The sequence below is a fragment of the Sycon ciliatum genome, chromosome 4 (assembly GCF_964019385.1).
Source record: "Sycon ciliatum chromosome 4, ocSycCili1.1, whole genome shotgun sequence".
Taxonomy (NCBI): Eukaryota; Metazoa; Porifera; class Calcarea; order Leucosolenida; family Sycettidae; genus Sycon; species Sycon ciliatum.
Genome location: NC_088646.1, coordinates 35,403,002 through 35,419,892, shown reverse-complemented (window position 1 = coordinate 35,419,892; position 16,891 = coordinate 35,403,002). Strand labels below are relative to the sequence as shown.

The window sequence follows — 16,891 nt, the reverse complement described above, 5'->3', positions numbered from 1 at the left end:
AGTGCTGCTCAATGAAATCCAAACATGCGCGCCAAGTGTTGCGTAGTTTGCCCTGCACCAGTTCACATCCCAGTGTTCGCAGGTCTAGGGCTGCACAGCCCACGGCGTGGCATTCACTCGCTTGATCGGATTCCATTGAGTAGCACTGCATGTCTAACCTGAACCAGAGTTTCTGAATGTAAGTAATACGTATCAAGACGGCGGTTTGGATGAGTGCATGCATGAACATTTTACAGGATACTTAGTGGTCAGGTTGCGGATAGCTTCTAGAAGCCCAGAGATATGGAGACTCCCTCGATTTAGGCTAAGGCCTGTGGAGAATCCATAAATACAAATACAAATATCCTGGTAAGGACCAGTGATATTATCCTGGTAGGGAGCTTATGTAAAACAGTGTAGCTGCACGCAGCAGCAGATGTGGGCCTAGTTTTTGCAGCAGATGTGGGCCTAGTTTTTGCAGCAGATGTGGCGCCTATTTTTTGCAGCTTCGATCCCGGGAATGTTGTATTCTCCCCGCACACACATTCGTTAGCTATCCAACTGCAGAGCAACCGGCTACACTATAATGTTCTTGGAAAGTATTGGTAAAATGCCCCGCGGCAGAGAAGTGTGATTACGCAATCCACTAGCACCATTGCAGAGTGTGTTGCTGTGGATTGATCGGACATTGCAGAGTGTGTTGCTGTGGATTGATCGGGCAAGCGGAGAAGATATCTACATGTACACTACTGCCACACTCAAGCACACACACACACACACAGTCTACGAGACTCGTACATTGTATAAAAGAAGAAAAAAGAACATATTTTGGCTTTCACAGTAACAGGGTTAGTCACTTTGCATGCCCAGCCAGCAATACGTATATAATATAAGTCACTTTGCATGAGTTCTGAGAAATAAAGAAAATTGTTCAAATCGTTCAAGCCATTTGCAATGAATAACAGAGCATTACTAGTAGTACTGTACGTTGCAAGGCAGAGGACATACATGTTTATAGAAGAGTTAACTCATTCCTTGGGACTTGAGATGGTGCAGAATAGAGTCAGTTTGATATGTTGCGTAATCAATATTCGCTGGAGGATACAAGCAGCTCCTGCCTTATGTCCTGCGCTGCACCAGCTGAGTTTCAATGGCGGAAAGGCGACTGGTGGCTTCCGACAGGTCTGCCTCGAGCTTGCGCTTTTCATTGGTCAGGCGAAGCAACTCCTTGTGGACATCAGCAAGCTATTGTGAAAAATGTATCATTTGGTGCGCACACAAACACTCAATTCATATTCTAATAAACAAAACTATCACTGAAAGAAAGAAAGATCCGCGGTTCGCGTGAGACTCGCCTCGAGACCGAATTTTCCGCATCCACTGGGACGCCGCCACCCTCAAAGATCAAGGCGCAGATGCAGCTCCTAAAGCGGTGGGAGGTGCGTAGATCAGACCCACCACTAAAGTGGTCAAAGACCGGAAATCCCATTCGCTGCATCCATGCTTCCCTCGTGCCAGGCCAAGAGTTCCTAATTATCCCATGGTCTTAGACCATGGATGCATTGAATGGGATTTTCGGTCTTTGACCACTTGCTGGTGAGCTGATCTACTCACCTCCCACCGCTTTAGGAGCTGCATCTGCGCCTTGATCTTTGAAGGGTGGTGTGATCCTTGAAGGGTGGTGGCGTTCCAACGGATGCGGAAAACAAGGCTTCCAGCTGAGTCTCACGCGAACCGTGATTTTTTTAGACCATCCCACTATGCCTGCCTGCCTCATCATCATATCACTGACTAAAACATTATTCAAGATAGCTGCTCCTCTCTTCGGCATTCTTGATGGCGGTCATGGATCAAAGAGTTCCATCAATAACAATTTCGGAAAAAGACATCAGCTTGTGAATCTCCTACATACAAGTCACTGGATGCCACCTTGAATAGATTGATCTGCTAATGGATTATTACTGATTCTAGCTCCCATTATGCCATACCCGTGTAGTGTATACTCACAGATGGCCAGCAATACATGTGCTTTCTACTTGTCAACAAGTATAGGGATCAGAATGGCTCTTAAACAGAATTTGATATTGGCCACTGAATCAATGTGAAAAGAGTGCCGACCAGTAGAACACATTCTCCACACAGCAACCGCTTTCTGACAAACAATCAGCAGGCAATCTGCCCAACAGTAGACATCTTGAAGCGATCTTGCACACATACTCGTAACAATAATCAATCAACACTCACCCGGACGTTGTCTTGGCGATTCGTTGCCTTCATGGCGTCCAGTTCCCGACGAAGACGTTGCTCGGCCTTCACAGAGGTCTGCAGCTCTCGCGTCAGCCGCTGTGTTTCATCAAGTTGTCGTGGTTCATCCACTTGCGGCTTCTCAGAGGATGCAGCCAGCGCCATTAGTAGGCTTTCTTTCTCTGCCATTGTCAATTCATGATGCTCCTTCTCCTCGGCTAACTGTGTGCGCTTCTCAAAGAGCTTTAACAAAATAGTCAGAAGAACCATCAGACACATGCAATCACTAATCTCTATGAGCTATAGCAAAGAGTCAGAAGAACCATCAGACACATGCAATCACTAATCTCAAAGAGCTATAGTGGAAAGAAGTGCGCCAGTAGACACGTATGGTTCTTCAGGCCTTGGCTACCCGCAATCAGGGCTGTATGTATTGCACTAAACACCAGGCACGCATATAGAATGAGTCGTGCAGCATAATATTATCGTGTGGTACCGTGAGTAGGCCAATGTGCCGAGACGATGCCGTGGACATGCATGTACTTCCAACAAAAGTTCAAAGTACTTGAAGTAGGTTACATTCAGACTGGAAGACTTACAGCTTCTTGCAGCCTGGCGATGTGCAGGCGCAGTTCACTGGCCTGAACCTTGGTGTCCTCCAGTTCTCTGTGAAGCAAGCTGACAGTCTGGCCATCAGTCGGCCTTGGTCCACTGGACCCCGGCGGCGCATTGCCGCTGGCAACATTACTGGTATTGTCTGCAGCGCCTGAGCTCTTGCTGCTGGAACCTGTTACCTCAGTAGTTTCTGCTAGTAGAAGGTCAGTGGGCAGAGGAGCAGCAGCATACAGAGATGGTGGAACAGCAGCTGCCCTGCTCATGGCTACTGCTGTGCTACTTGCGGCCGGCGGTAGATGATGTGACAGCATGACAGAGAACTGTGTTACCCCACTGCTGACCGCAGGTGTTGTAGCATTCACACCTACTGCTGAAGACCTTACAGCCGGGTCTTGCACTACTGGCCCACTGTTGATAGCGTAAACCGATGGTGGCGGCACTACTGGTACAGTTTCTGACGGCTCCTTGCCCAACGGGTTTGCCGTGTCGTCGGCTGGAGGGTCGTGCTTTGACGTAAGCTTCTTGCTGTGTGTACGCTTTTTGCGTCGAGATTTTGGGTTTCCCTCGCTGTCTGCAGTGCGCACTTTCAGCTTGTGATACTCCTGCTTGAGAGAGTTGTATGCACCCTCCCATTGCCGGTTGATTGTCAACAGCTGGAAGAGAGATAGCAACAACAGTATCACATAGAATGAAGTCCATTCTCCAAATTAGAGGGAGGAATTTCGATAAGGGGCGAAGAACAATTTAAACGTACTTGAAATGTCTTACACGGAGCCAGCTATCCAACACCTCATCACAGTGAACAAAGTCGGTGAAAGCAAGAAGGGTGAAAGGGTGAATTACACTGCAAAGTCAAACAAGCCACTGCCGGACAAGCCGAAAACAGCTAGATCAAGCATATTTCCGGTCCGCCTGTCAGTGAAAAGGATGGTGGCCAATATGCTGCTTGTAGTACACTGACGGGAGAGGAAGTTATGATAATAGTTAGGAAGCTGCAGAAAGTGTCCAGGCGGAGTCCTATTTGATATCATAAAATAGGATAATTATGTACAGTTCAGGATTGAAAAGAGAAAGGGTCTGACGAAAAACGTATCTGTCACCACCGGAACCCGAACCAGGGACCTTCGCTATAAGCCAGTAACCACTAAGCTGTGGCGTACTGGAAGAGTATTTCAGTCCGGACTTTTCCGCGTTGTCCCGGCAAATTACAAGTATATGTTATGCATGTTCACGTTAAGAGGGGTCCATTGTACAGATAGGTGGTACAAAATAGCCCGGAATGGGGTGTCCAGATAAATCTGAAATTGATTTGCACGCATGCTTTTACTATGGACAACATTATCAGCTATATGTACAGGTACATGTGTAGTGCATCATTAGGAGTCAAGACATAACACTCGACATGGTATTGGGCTGAAAGGTTAAAACAAAGGACTAAGGATCAGGAGGATTTGCGCAGGACTGTCATCCAAGAACGAGCAAGGAATACACAACTGGCAGTACGAAATAGAAACAAGAGGGCTTAATTAAACAATTCCCTAGTATAATAAGGGTCAGAACCGGGGCTAACCTCTATACGGTTCAAATGGTCGCAAGACCGGGGCTCTGCCAACCCATGATGCTTGTAGTAAGCAGCACTGTTTTCAACACAGTGTGTCCTCCGCCTTGTATTATTGTAACATGCTGTCAACCTAACAACAACACTCTACACGTGTGCCCAAAAACAGGTACATATACGAACCTCCTTCCGAGTCAGCGATTTCCCATCTGTGACCAGCTGTGCACCTGATGCACCCAGGACCTACACAGGAACACAGAAGAACACACAGGAACACGTAGGTCGGGTGGAAAATAAGGCGAGCTGGATTCTCACCGGCAAGAAAAAGCAGCTGTTGGCCATTTGTGCCGAAGAGTCAGACACTCCACACCCTGACCGGGGAATGAAACTGAGCTGCCAAAGGAACTCACCCTATTAACACTACATATATCACTTTTAGCAGTCTGTATACGGAGTGATCTCATCGTCAGACAAAGGAACTGTATTTCCTGTGTCCGGTAAAGTAAAGTAACCCTAACTAAGCATGCAGCAAACAAGCGCTAGTGTTTGTCTAAGAGAAATGTCGCTATATTCGATCTGTCACTAAACCCGATCTTCACATTTAGTATGCAATATGTATATCAAAATGACAGAAATGTATTGCAGATAATGCATGTGCATACTATATAGCCACGATATGGATTTCAGATGTGCATGTGCATGTGTCTTGCATGCATAGTTCAAGCCAAAAGGCATGCATAGCAAGTACACAGCTGCACTGCGACTACAATGTGCAATGACCAGCGCTCGTGGGGTGACCCAGACTGCCAGAGGTCCGGGCCAGAGGTCCGGGCATGTGACACAGACATGTCCCATGCATGCCACTCCGCCTGATACAAGAGGAAAGTCGTTCTATTCGATGCATTTTCAGGTCTTCAGGCACCAAAAATGTCAGTAAATTCGATCTGTCGATATTTTCGAGGTCATTATACCCGATCTATAATGTACAGAAAGGACTTGCTAAACGACTTGGGCAACAGAAATTTGTCGCTAAACTCGATTTGTCATTATATCCAATCTCCACTGTAATAGTAGAGATTCAGAGGATCCCATTGACACTGAGCGCCAGCATGTATAATAATACAGCACCCCAGTGCAGCACCTGTCCTAACCGTTAACCTGAATACGACTACACCGCACGTGCAGCTTAGAGAGTAGTGCTCTGAAGAGTATTTTAGTGCCACCCTGCCTCAACAGATGTGGCCTCGGGCAGTACATGTACTGTGAACTTGTCATGTGATGTTTTCCAGCATGGCTCAGTATTTTCTGTGTTATCTGCTGTGGTTCTAGCCTAAACGTATTCACCCCAATACACATTGCTGTACTAAATGCTGTGGCGTGTAAGTGGTGTACGCATAGCCTGGCAAATGAATAGGGTCTGCAGACATCTCCTTCCCATCCCACGGACTGGCACAGACTGTAGGATACAGGAAAGCAGATGACTTGTCTAGAAATCACTGTCTGATGTGTCAAGGACTCACGGCGGGAACAAAGTGACACTGATGCACAATCACGTGTCCACACTACTGTATCTTCTCCTATAGCAGGCCATACGTTACCCTATTCAAACACCAGCATGCTCATATACAATGAGACCCCTGGAGGTTCTGCAAAATCTTGCAACCTGTCCTAGAACGCTAAAAGCACGCCCTCAAATAGTGGAAGTGGATCATGCCCAACTATAATCCAGTGACCTCTCACAATATGGAGGTTTAGTCGCACGTAATCCGTGGGTACTTTACGTGTGTGTACCACGTGATACTCAGTGACTCACGTACAGACGTTTTCTGATTCACGACATACCGTGTATGGAGGCTCACCCACGTTCCGCCAGAACGTGGGTGAAAATCAGAATGGAGCGCATTGTGCGAGCTGTGAGGGTGCTCAGCTGAAGAAGTTTCCGACGCACGAAATCAAAATATTGGAGGAGCTTCTTAGGCCCGGGTAGCTTCGTCTTTGACCAGGTTTGGGCCTTTCGGTTCATGCTTTTGTTTGTTCCGTGTGACTAAACACAATATTGCAACGTGGGTGCCCTTCATCAGCTTTACGTGGATCACCCACGTACGCATTTCCGTTACGTGGGAACTAAACCTCACTACTGTCTGGGTAAGACTGCTACCGGATCTTCTGTCCGCAGAAATACGGTGCATGAATTTAACACTCGAAACAAGCCATAAGGTGCACTTGAAATTTATACACAGGAAATCACGGCTTGGCTGGCAAAAGAACAACTCGTTACCTCAGACAGGAGCTTTCGCTTCTCTTCCTCATTCTGCTGAAGTCTTGCCTGAAGGCTATTGTGGATTGCCTTTGCAGACTCAGCCTGTGCCTCTGCTCCCTTCATTACGGCCTCTAGTTCCATGCTGAACTGATCTCGTTTGTTAGTGGCCTCGGCCAGCTCCTTACGCACAGCTTCTAGCTCATTGATGACCGTAGTGCAGAGAGTCTCCTTGGTCTTGACTTGGCGCCGGAGACGCTTCAATTCATCCTACCACGGCGCACACAACAAAAAGCAAAGTTTATGGTTAGCACCATATAGAAGAATGTGCCCAACGAACATGTGAAGGACAATGACTAGATGAAAGTATGACCTGTATGCACAGGAACTGCGAATACCAAGGACTAACTTGGACAGAATGAGGAAGACGAAAGATGTTGTGACATCGGCGATGATTAGTGAAGAAAGTGTCTGCTCCGAATGTCGGAGCTTGCGCTTCCTGCCCACTGACTTGACACTTGACTGACTCACGACTGCGTCTGGTTCGACCGGCGTCTCGTGTGCTCCAGACACAGCCGTGAGTCAGTCAAGTCAGTCGGCAGGAAACGCGAGCTCCGACGTTCGGAGCAGACACTTTCTGCAAGAAGAAGGAAGGGAGTGTGTAAAGTGTGCAGGTCAATCGGGCATGTTGCGTGAGAGGCCCATTGTCGGTCATTTCGAAACACCGGCTGGATTCAACTTGCTTGGACAGGCATGTCAACATAACAAGCACGGAATGCTAGCACAAGCACCACTGGTTGTCAACATATCAAGCACGGAATGCTAGCACAAGCACCACTGGTTGTCAACATAACAAGCACGGAATGCTAGTACAAAGCACCACTGGTTGTCAACATAACAAGCACGGAATGCTAGCACACGGAATGCTAGCACAAGCAGGGAATGCTAGCACAAGCAGGGAATGCTAGCACAAGCAGGGAATGCTAGCACAAGCAGGGAATGCTAGCACAAGCAGGGAATGCTAGCACAAGCAGGGAATGCTAGCACAGGCAGGGAATGCTAGCACAGGCAGGGAATGCTAGCACAGGCAGGGAATGCTAGCACAGGCAGGGAATGCTAGCACAAGCAGGGAATGCTAGCACAGGCAGGGAATGCTAGCACAAGCAGGGAATGCTAGCACAAGCAGGGAATGCTAGCACAAGCAGGGAATGCTAGCACAAGCAGGGAATGCTAGCACAAGCAGGGAATGCTAGCACAAGCAGGGAATACTAGCACAAACAGGGAATGCTAGCACAAGCAGGGAATGCTAGCACAAACAGGGAATGCTAGCACAAGCAGGGAATGCTAGCACAAACAGGGAATGCTAGCACAAGCAGGGAATGCTAGCACAAACAGGGAATGCTAGCACAAACAGGGAATGCTAGCACAGGCAGGGAATGCTAGCACAGGCAGGGAATGCTAGCACAGGCAGGGAATGCTAGCACAAGCAGGGAATGCTAGCACAAGCAGGGAATGCTAGCACAAGCAGGGAATGCTAGCACAAGCAGGGAATGCTAGCACAAACAGGGAATGCTAGCACAAGCAGGGAATGCTAGCACAAGCAGGGAATGCTAGCACAAGCAGGGAATGCTAGCACAGGCAGGGAATGCTAGCACAAGCAGGGAATGCTAGCACAGGCAGGGAATGCTAGCACAAGCAGGGAATGCTAGCACAAGCAGGGAATGCTAGCACAAGCAGGGAATGCTAGCACAAGCAGGGAATGCTAGCACAAGCAGGGAATGCTAGCACAAGCAGGGAATGCTAGCACAAGCAGGGAATACTAGCACAAACAGGGAATGCTAGCACAAGCAGGGAATGCTAGCACAAACAGGGAATGCTAGCACAAACAGGGAATGCTAGCACAAGCAGGGAATGCTAGCACAAACAGGGAATGCTAGCACAAGCAGGGAATGCTAGCACAAACAGGGAATGCTAGCACAAACAGGGAATGCTAGCACAAACACGGGGGATGGTTACACTACACAGTATACCTGATCAACATCTCGCTCCGTGTCCGTGGTCGGAGGCGAGGACATGTTCTCCAGGGCTTTCAGCTCGTCCTTAAGTGCACTAATCTCCACCTGCAAGCGACATGCTTTGTCATTAGCCAGCTTTGCCGTAAGTTTCAAGTGACTTATTTCTGCCGCCTGGACATGGGAGAGAACATCAAACCAAGAGACAATATTTCATGCAGGACGCTGGTTTTAAGGTGGCGTGGGGGGGGGGGGGGGTTACAACTGGTTTAAAATTTTCGGTGTATCTCTGGAGAATACCCCCCTCTAGCGTCCTTTAGTCTCCCTCTCACTTTTGGACAAAATTTGAAAAGTTCACTGTGGCAGTGGGGGATTTTTTAATGTGTCTGTACTGTCCGCTGAGGCAGCCGCTGTCATTGATGATGACCCGGAAGCCAGAGCCTGCAGACTGCATTCGAGGATTCAATTGTAGCAGTTTGAATAATTTGGTCAATGACCAAGCCAATTATTTCTAACCAACATCAAACGAGCACGCGACAGAAAACTCTCTCTTTCAATCACTGATCGGCCACGCATGGTTAATTTAAAGAAAGTTCAAGAAACCCCAAACAACTTCTCATGATACATGTACAACAGGAATTGTAAACGAAAAACTTGCAAGACAATGCAGTGCATGACATTCTTATTTTCAAATATGACCGGAAAAACATTCCCCAGTGCAAAGCTACATGAGGCCCAGCAAGAGTACATGAAACCAAAAGTGCGTGGCTTCAGGATTTTTCTGTAGAAGTGTCTGTCACTACGGAATTCCTGGATCAAATCATAGTTGATACAGACACGCGGTGGGAAGTTGTATAGTGTAGTACAACTAGGCCGAGGCTCCAGTTGTGCAGCAGGAGATCTGCTTGAATCTTGCTCATACGCACCTATTCACTAAAAATGATGTGATCCAGGTACATGTACAGTGTATTTCGCTGTGACGGCAGCAGACTCGAGCTGCACACTCTTGGGCTTAGATGTGCAGTGAATCTTTAAAATAGAGCACCCCAGATACGAAACCATCGGCTATAAACACTGTGATATTTTTAGGACCCTGCAAATTGCTATACGGCACCAGCTCTTGTACCGTAAAATCCCGCCGCAGCGCCCCTACCTCCGCCACCCTTCGAGTAGGTCCAGGTGGGGAGGGGCGGATGGGTGAGTCCTACTTGCCGCATTCGATACTACATGAAAAAGTACTCACCCTACAAAAAACTGTGCGTGCATCTCGTACACCGACCAAAGGTCAAGAGCAGGGAGTTGTACAGACCCATCAAAATCCAGGGTTAGCGCGATCCCCGATCAAGACAAGAGGGTGTGAACTGTTGCGTACATTTCCAACCGGGTCGACCACACGTCTGCAGTGCGGTACGGCATTTCACTTCACAGAGTCATGCGAGCCAAAGGTGTGCGACGTCACATAGCGGCGCAGTATGTCTGGCAAAGCCAGGGTTCAGCACGTGTATTGCGTATGGCCATGGGTTTGTGTGCGTGGGCATTGTTTGTGACCAAGGGATCAGGCAGTGAGCGGCCAGTGATGTGCGGTGATGGCACTCTCATGTCGCCTACACCGCCTCCGCTGCGCTCATGATCTTGTACATACAATCAGTCATGTACATGTACTACATGCATGCCCCCTAGGCCCTGCCACCAAGCAAATCATGTAGAGATTTTTGTGTCAGCACATATACCCAGCAAAGCTAATAGTAAAAAAAAGCAAAAAAAGCAACAACAAAAAAAAAAGAAAAAGCGAGGGACCATTAATTTAACTCATCATGACCTTACACTTGCAGCTCGCTATGTGGACTCACCTGTCGTCTTTCCTCTAACGTTGTCGACACTAAGGGCTTGGCTTGGGCGAAACCATCTTCTACTTCCCTCCGCTGCTTCTCGCTGGCTTCCATGGACTTTACTCTGCTGCTCAGCTCCTGGCTTAGTCCAATATAAGCCACCATTGAATCTCGCAGCTTGCTCTCGGCACGTTGTTTCTCCAAATCCAGCTCCTGCAATGACTGCATATCCTTGTCAAACGTACCCCGCTGGCTGACCTCTGCCAGTTGCTCACCTGCACCTCCAGGTCGGGCAGAGGAGGAATGGCTATGCGCGCTACCAAGGCCGCCGGACTTTCCTTTGCCTTTTAGCACCCCTTCCGCCATGATGTCTCCTCACTCCGTCCTAGCGCTGCGTAGCGTTTCGGACGTCGTATCTAAGGAGCTTCAAACGCGGATACAGGACCAACGCTCAGGCTTTGTCCCAGAGACAGGGCAGCACACAGGAATAGCGTATTTAGGGCCCTAGTCTGCGTTTGCTATGTACGCAAAGAGGATACTCCAGCCCTACGTACCTCAGCCCTCAGCACTGAAAATCCTCCGCCGGGCTAGTAGAGCTAGCTGCGACAGACATTCACTCAGATCAGGCGATATCCAAGCATTCCACGAGACCTCCGCCGGCAAGATGCCAAGTATCCAATCGTCGTACCGTGCAATGACTTCAGAACCGTCAACGGGGAGGATTCCCGGTGTAGGTTTCTGTCGAAGACTTTCCTGCAGCGAGCCAACAAAAAAAACCACTGGATGATTGGAGGCAACAAGCAACATCCTCCACTTATCATCATGATCATTGTGCTACATAATTAGTCGTTGAGTGTACCTGTTGGGTGAGTGTTGTACAACGCTGAGCTAGCTAACTGGCTGTCGCTGGTGGGTATTCCCCCAGGAGAAAAAATGGAGCGATGAGTGCGCGAAGTGTCAAAACCAGGGAGTCGTAGATCTATGACTCGTAGATCTACTCCCTGGTCAAAACTACTTGTCACCTCAAAGGCTCAAGCGACAGCCTAGTCATAATCAGTCTTTATGTCACCAAATATTTAGTGCAAACTAACTGTTACTTTACTTCAAGCTGGTATGGCTGCTCCGGTCAAAAGTACCGCTAGTATAGTACCTCGGATCGGTCCTTCACGGAATCAGTGCGTTTTTCGCTACAAGTACAAGTAAACACGTTACATCAAGAGTGTGCAACTCGCGGATGGGTTGGCCCACGGCGGAATTTTTTGTTGACGTAATCTTTTCGACGACGCACGCGCTATGAGTCTTTCGGAAAGTTTTCCCTCGTGCACTTGGCCGCATTTGCACTACAAAGTCTGTGCCCAGCACGTGCTCTCACACTGCTCTGCAGCAAAATGCGCATTCTTCTGAAAAAAGGTGACGTCAACAAAAAATTCCGCCGTGGGCGGGGGTATCTGCAGATTGTGCAGGAGAGATCCGGAGTTGCACACTCTTGTTTATCTACTCTTGGTTACATGATTGTATAGTTTATAATTAGTTTAAGGTGGCTCACGCCTATTTCAAAAAAATTAACGATTGCTCTGAAAATTTGGTGGGCGGTTGCTCTTAGGTAGTGTATGCAAATGGCGAGTTAAAAAAACGGGGTCTCAATGCTAACTTTTGAGATATAGGCGATGACAATTTCACTAAATTGTCAAATTTGTACAGGATTTGTGATGTATAGCGGACGGGTATTTCATCAAGAACCTGATTTACAATCTTCCTCATTTTTTGGTTATTGAATGGACTAACTGTGTACATGCCAATGAGAAAATAAAAAACATATGCTTCAATGCTCAATTTCGCCATATAGGCGCAGAATGCCTTTTTGATAAGTTTGCTTTGCTACATGTACATGCACACCTACATATCCCATGTACATGTCCATATACATCTACTCTTCTCTACTAGCCCACCCAACCCTGCAATACACATTTACACCAGTGTACACACACATACCACACACAAACACACACACACACACACACACACGCATACATGCAAACACACACACACACACACACCTGTCCTGTCGAGCCACTACCACTAGGATCACGTGGGCCCCGGAAGGGCAGCAGAGAGAGAGAGAAAGAGCACGCCACCCGGTGGCGCTCCAGACACACACACGCACACACACGCACACACACACACACACACACACACACACACACACACACACACACACACCTTTGGACCTTTGGAAAGCCCATCGCCGAAGGCGATGATAGCTATTAGGCGAGGCAGAACACACACACACGCACACACACACACACACTACTACTACTACTGCTACTGTAGCATGGTTGCCCAAGGGCCACACCATTCCGAAAGAAGCCGGAGTCATTGTCAGGAGCAGAAACGGAGATGACGACTCAGGTCACTCTGTCGACGGAACTGACGGCTGCAGCGAGAACAGCGGACACAATATGACGCTCTGTCAGACTTGGTTGCCCGATGGCCACGGTCGCACATGTGACGTCTGAAACCAGGCACTGACTTGAATTGCCGATTGCATGTCAAACACAAGAGAGAAGCATGGACGCTGAGCGGAATAGATGATGCCGGCGGACACTTTCAATGGTTCCAGGGGCAAACAATGATGCACACGCAGGCCACCACGAGAGTGAAACCACCTTCTGCATGTACCACACTGCACAGCACCACGCTGATCCTGGATGGGGAGACTTTGCTCTGCGCCACATTTGTGCCTTGTTTGTCACCTGGCTGGCGAAACGACCGATGGTAGATAAGACAGTCCACCCGCCAGGCAGACCTATCCTGAGCAACCTCATACCAGGCCAGACAGACACACACACACACACGCACCACACACACAAACGTGCGTGTAAACAGTGACTAAACACACACACACACACACACACACACACACACACACACACACACAAGGCACACACATGATCGCACGCCTGCAGACCATCGCTCCAATGAAGATAAGATTACTACTTCTTTGCGTAAATATGTTTGAGATAGAGTGTCGCTCTTAGATGTGACTGATGCCATCAACCAATGTCAAGGAAAAAATTCACGGTTCGCGTCAGACTCGGCTAGAGGCCGAGTTTTCCGCATCCGTAGGAACGCCATCATCCTTCAAGGATCAAGGCGCAGATGCAAGGAAAGAATGTGTTCAATCTTCTTCTGCACACGAAGAAATAGGTTTGGGCATTTTCGATGATTTAGAATGTACGTCGCGTGAATATGACAATGTGACAGAGGCAGCCACAATTTACTGGTTACTGTGCATTGATCTAGCTATATACACTGCAAGTGCACTGTAAATATTGTGTTACATGCACGTAGTTGTGAAGGGAGACAGTATACATGTACATTCACCAATGACACACCTGTCAGACAGCAGGTTAGGGCTAGTCAAAGTTATGAAGGCACAATATGCGATACGAAGGCACAATTTTGCGATGTACTTGAGTTTGTGAATATATAGTGGACTTTGTGTTCACACATACTCTACCAAATTGCCATGCACGCCCTTGTAACACACACACACACACACACACTAGAGCCTGGGGAGCATGATTGCTGTCAGCCAGTGTTGCTTTCAAATGCGTATTCTCGTCAGGAGTGATGTGAAACACATACTGGTAAATATCAATCTCTAAAAAATGCATCCTAAATAAAACGCTCAAGCACTGAGTCTAGTCAGAGTGATAAGACAATAAATTGAAGGAATTTCTCAACAAAAACTCAGTGTACCGCTGTGATCAAGCCGTGGCAATAACTATAGTAGAGTTCTTGGTGGACAGCGATTACCATAAAGAAATGGTGAGATACCGTATTATCTCTAATATAAGCACGGTCCTTTATTTTTTCAATGTACCTCCGCCCCGTGCTATTCATGGAGACGTTCCTTTATTGGAGACTGTTCCATTATTATTTCAACCTCATTTCAGAAGCTTGTTGCCATGCCAAATTCATGTCAGACACACACATTTCAGGGTTTTTTTTCGCCGGTACAGATAATGAATTTACACAGTGTGCTTATAATGGAGACTGAGCACTTTATTTTTTGAATGCCGCCCCAAGGTGTTCTATTATTGGAGACGTGCTATTATTGGAGACTGTGCTTATATTAGAGATAATACGGTACTACAGTAGTACCCTCTACTGACACAATGCAACCACGTTTTCCAGTACATGTTCGAATCAAAAATACTTTCGTACATTCGTGACCATTTCAATTTATATTCAAGGGCGACCTCCATAATCCACTGGCTTCAGAGTCGATTTATCATTATAGAACGGCCATTCTTGACAAAATAGTCAGACAAATTTTGCGAAGGATGGCGTTCTACTGTGGAAGGGACTCGCCAAGTCACTTGAACCAATTCAACGAAAATACAAAATACTCAGGTTTTACACATTCACGTACCCGTCTGTGCCGTCCCCCATTCCTTCCAAGACATCCACATACATAGACTCCAACGCTTTTATTCTACTCTTTTTCCGAAGCCGACCATGGGCATGGGCAGTGCCTGCTGGAAGGGACATCCCAACACTTCTCTGACAGGTGACAATTTCCACAAGTAAAAAATGCACCTAAAAAAAGTAGCCAAGTGAAGGAGTGAAAAAGAAGAAGAAAAAAGCCCACACTCTAGACTCGAGTACGAGAGTTTCGTACTCAGGCCATCTGCTCGAGCTGGACCCTTCGAAACTGGAGTGCGCTACAAGCTCGCTACGCCAACTCTGCATGTCTTTTCTCGAACGTATGATGCGCGAGAACCTGCGCAAAAGACGAGTTTAGAAATAGGCGCGAGCCACCTTAAAGGGGAAGTATACCCTAAAATCAAATTTTCACCAGTTGTAGTCTTCGGGGTGCTGAGTCGAATGGTCTTGGTCCGAGGAAGCTGAGACGCTCCCTTCCTACTTGAATCCCAATCGAACTCGCGCACTTCCACCGAAACTGGGTGACTGCGCCCTACTAGATGGGGATTTGTATGCAAAATGTCACTAAAAGCGCCATTTCGTTCTTATAAAAGCACGGATGACCGCGATTGGCCCATATGTTGTAGTCTTTTGGACGCTGAGTCGACTGGTTTTGGTCCGAAAAGGCTGCGATGCAGCGTTCCTCCTTTATTCCCAATCGAACATGGTTGAAGAAGCGGTCACGTGCTCCTGCGTACACCAGTCACCTGGTCACCGTGCCTGCAGGGTACAACTTACTAGCCTGTTTGACCTTTTTTGGGTGCAGTCCTGTCACTCGAGTTGAACCTTGGTGTGAAAATTGTCGCCTGCTGGCGCGGTGACCAGGTGATTTGGGCAACCAGGACCACGTGACCGCTTCTTCAACCATGTTCGATTGGGAATAAAGGAGGAACGCTGCATCGCAGCCTTTTCGGACCAAAACCAGTCGACTCAGCGTCCAAAAGACTACAACATATGGGCCAATCGCGGTCATCCGTGCTTTTATAAGAACGAAATGGCGCTTTTAGTGACATTTTGCATACAAATCCCCATCTAGTAGGGCGCAGTCACCCAGTTTCGGTGGAAGTGCGCGAGTTCGATTGGGATTCAAGTAGGAAGGGAGCGTCGCAGCTTTCTCGGACTAAGACCATTCGACTCAGCACCCCGAAGACTACAACTGGTGAAAATTTGATTTTAGGGTATACTTCCCCTTTAAAAAAAATACTACTGTATACTAGTAGTAGTACTAGTAGTATACAATCATGTAGTACAGGGCCGGCCAGGGAGTCGGGCGACTCCCTGGTTGTGAATGTATGACAAAAATCCGCTCAAGTACAGTCATGACTCATGAGTCAGTGCTGGTGGACATGAATGAAATCCAATCCAGTACATGTACTTACTACTAGGCAAAGCCCGATTTTGCCAGGGAAACTTCGATATTTTGCCGCAACATTTTGCTCGCCCATCGTCGATATTTTGCTTTCATTTTGCCAGGTCACTCGATATTTTGCTCCCTTTTTGCTCCAATGCAAGGCCAAATCTGGGTCACGTGTAGGAAAACTGACCGAAAGTGGGTCACGTGTTGGCAAAAATAAGAAAAAATGAGTCACGTGTTGGCAAAAATGTACGAAAATGAGTCACATGCATCGTATAAGTGTAAAATCTCCCAATTTCCCGCGAACATACCGATATTTTGCTCCATTTTGCCAGCAAATTCTCTCGTGAAAATTCTTCGATATTTTGCCAGCAGAATTGCTAGCAAAATCGGGCTATGTCTACTTACTACAGTACTAAGTCTTACTTGTACATGTGACAGTCACACAGGCACACTGGCTATCTACAAGTAGGTGACAGTATTTTCTGGAAAACACTGACATGGTCACATTCGTGTATTGCTTGCGAGAAACCTGTTCAGACATTTCTCAAG

General features: G+C 47.6%; 1 protein-coding gene across 1 annotated transcript; it reads right to left on the bottom strand.

The window, feature by feature from the left end:
- Window positions 1-563: 563 nt before the first annotated feature.
- Window positions 564-11,319, bottom strand: LOC135815903 (uncharacterized). Its single transcript, XM_065329250.1, has 7 exons — window positions 10,516-11,319; window positions 8,684-8,839; window positions 6,675-6,923; window positions 4,580-4,639; window positions 2,823-3,491; window positions 2,224-2,466; window positions 564-1,224 (listed from the first exon to the last, which is right to left on the bottom strand). Exons 1-7 carry the CDS (start codon window positions 10,858-10,860, stop codon window positions 1,099-1,101), a joined length of 1,848 nt encoding a protein of 615 aa, XP_065185322.1. The 5' UTR covers window positions 10,861-11,319; the 3' UTR covers window positions 564-1,098.
- Between the last annotated feature and the right edge of the window lie 5,572 nt (window positions 11,320-16,891).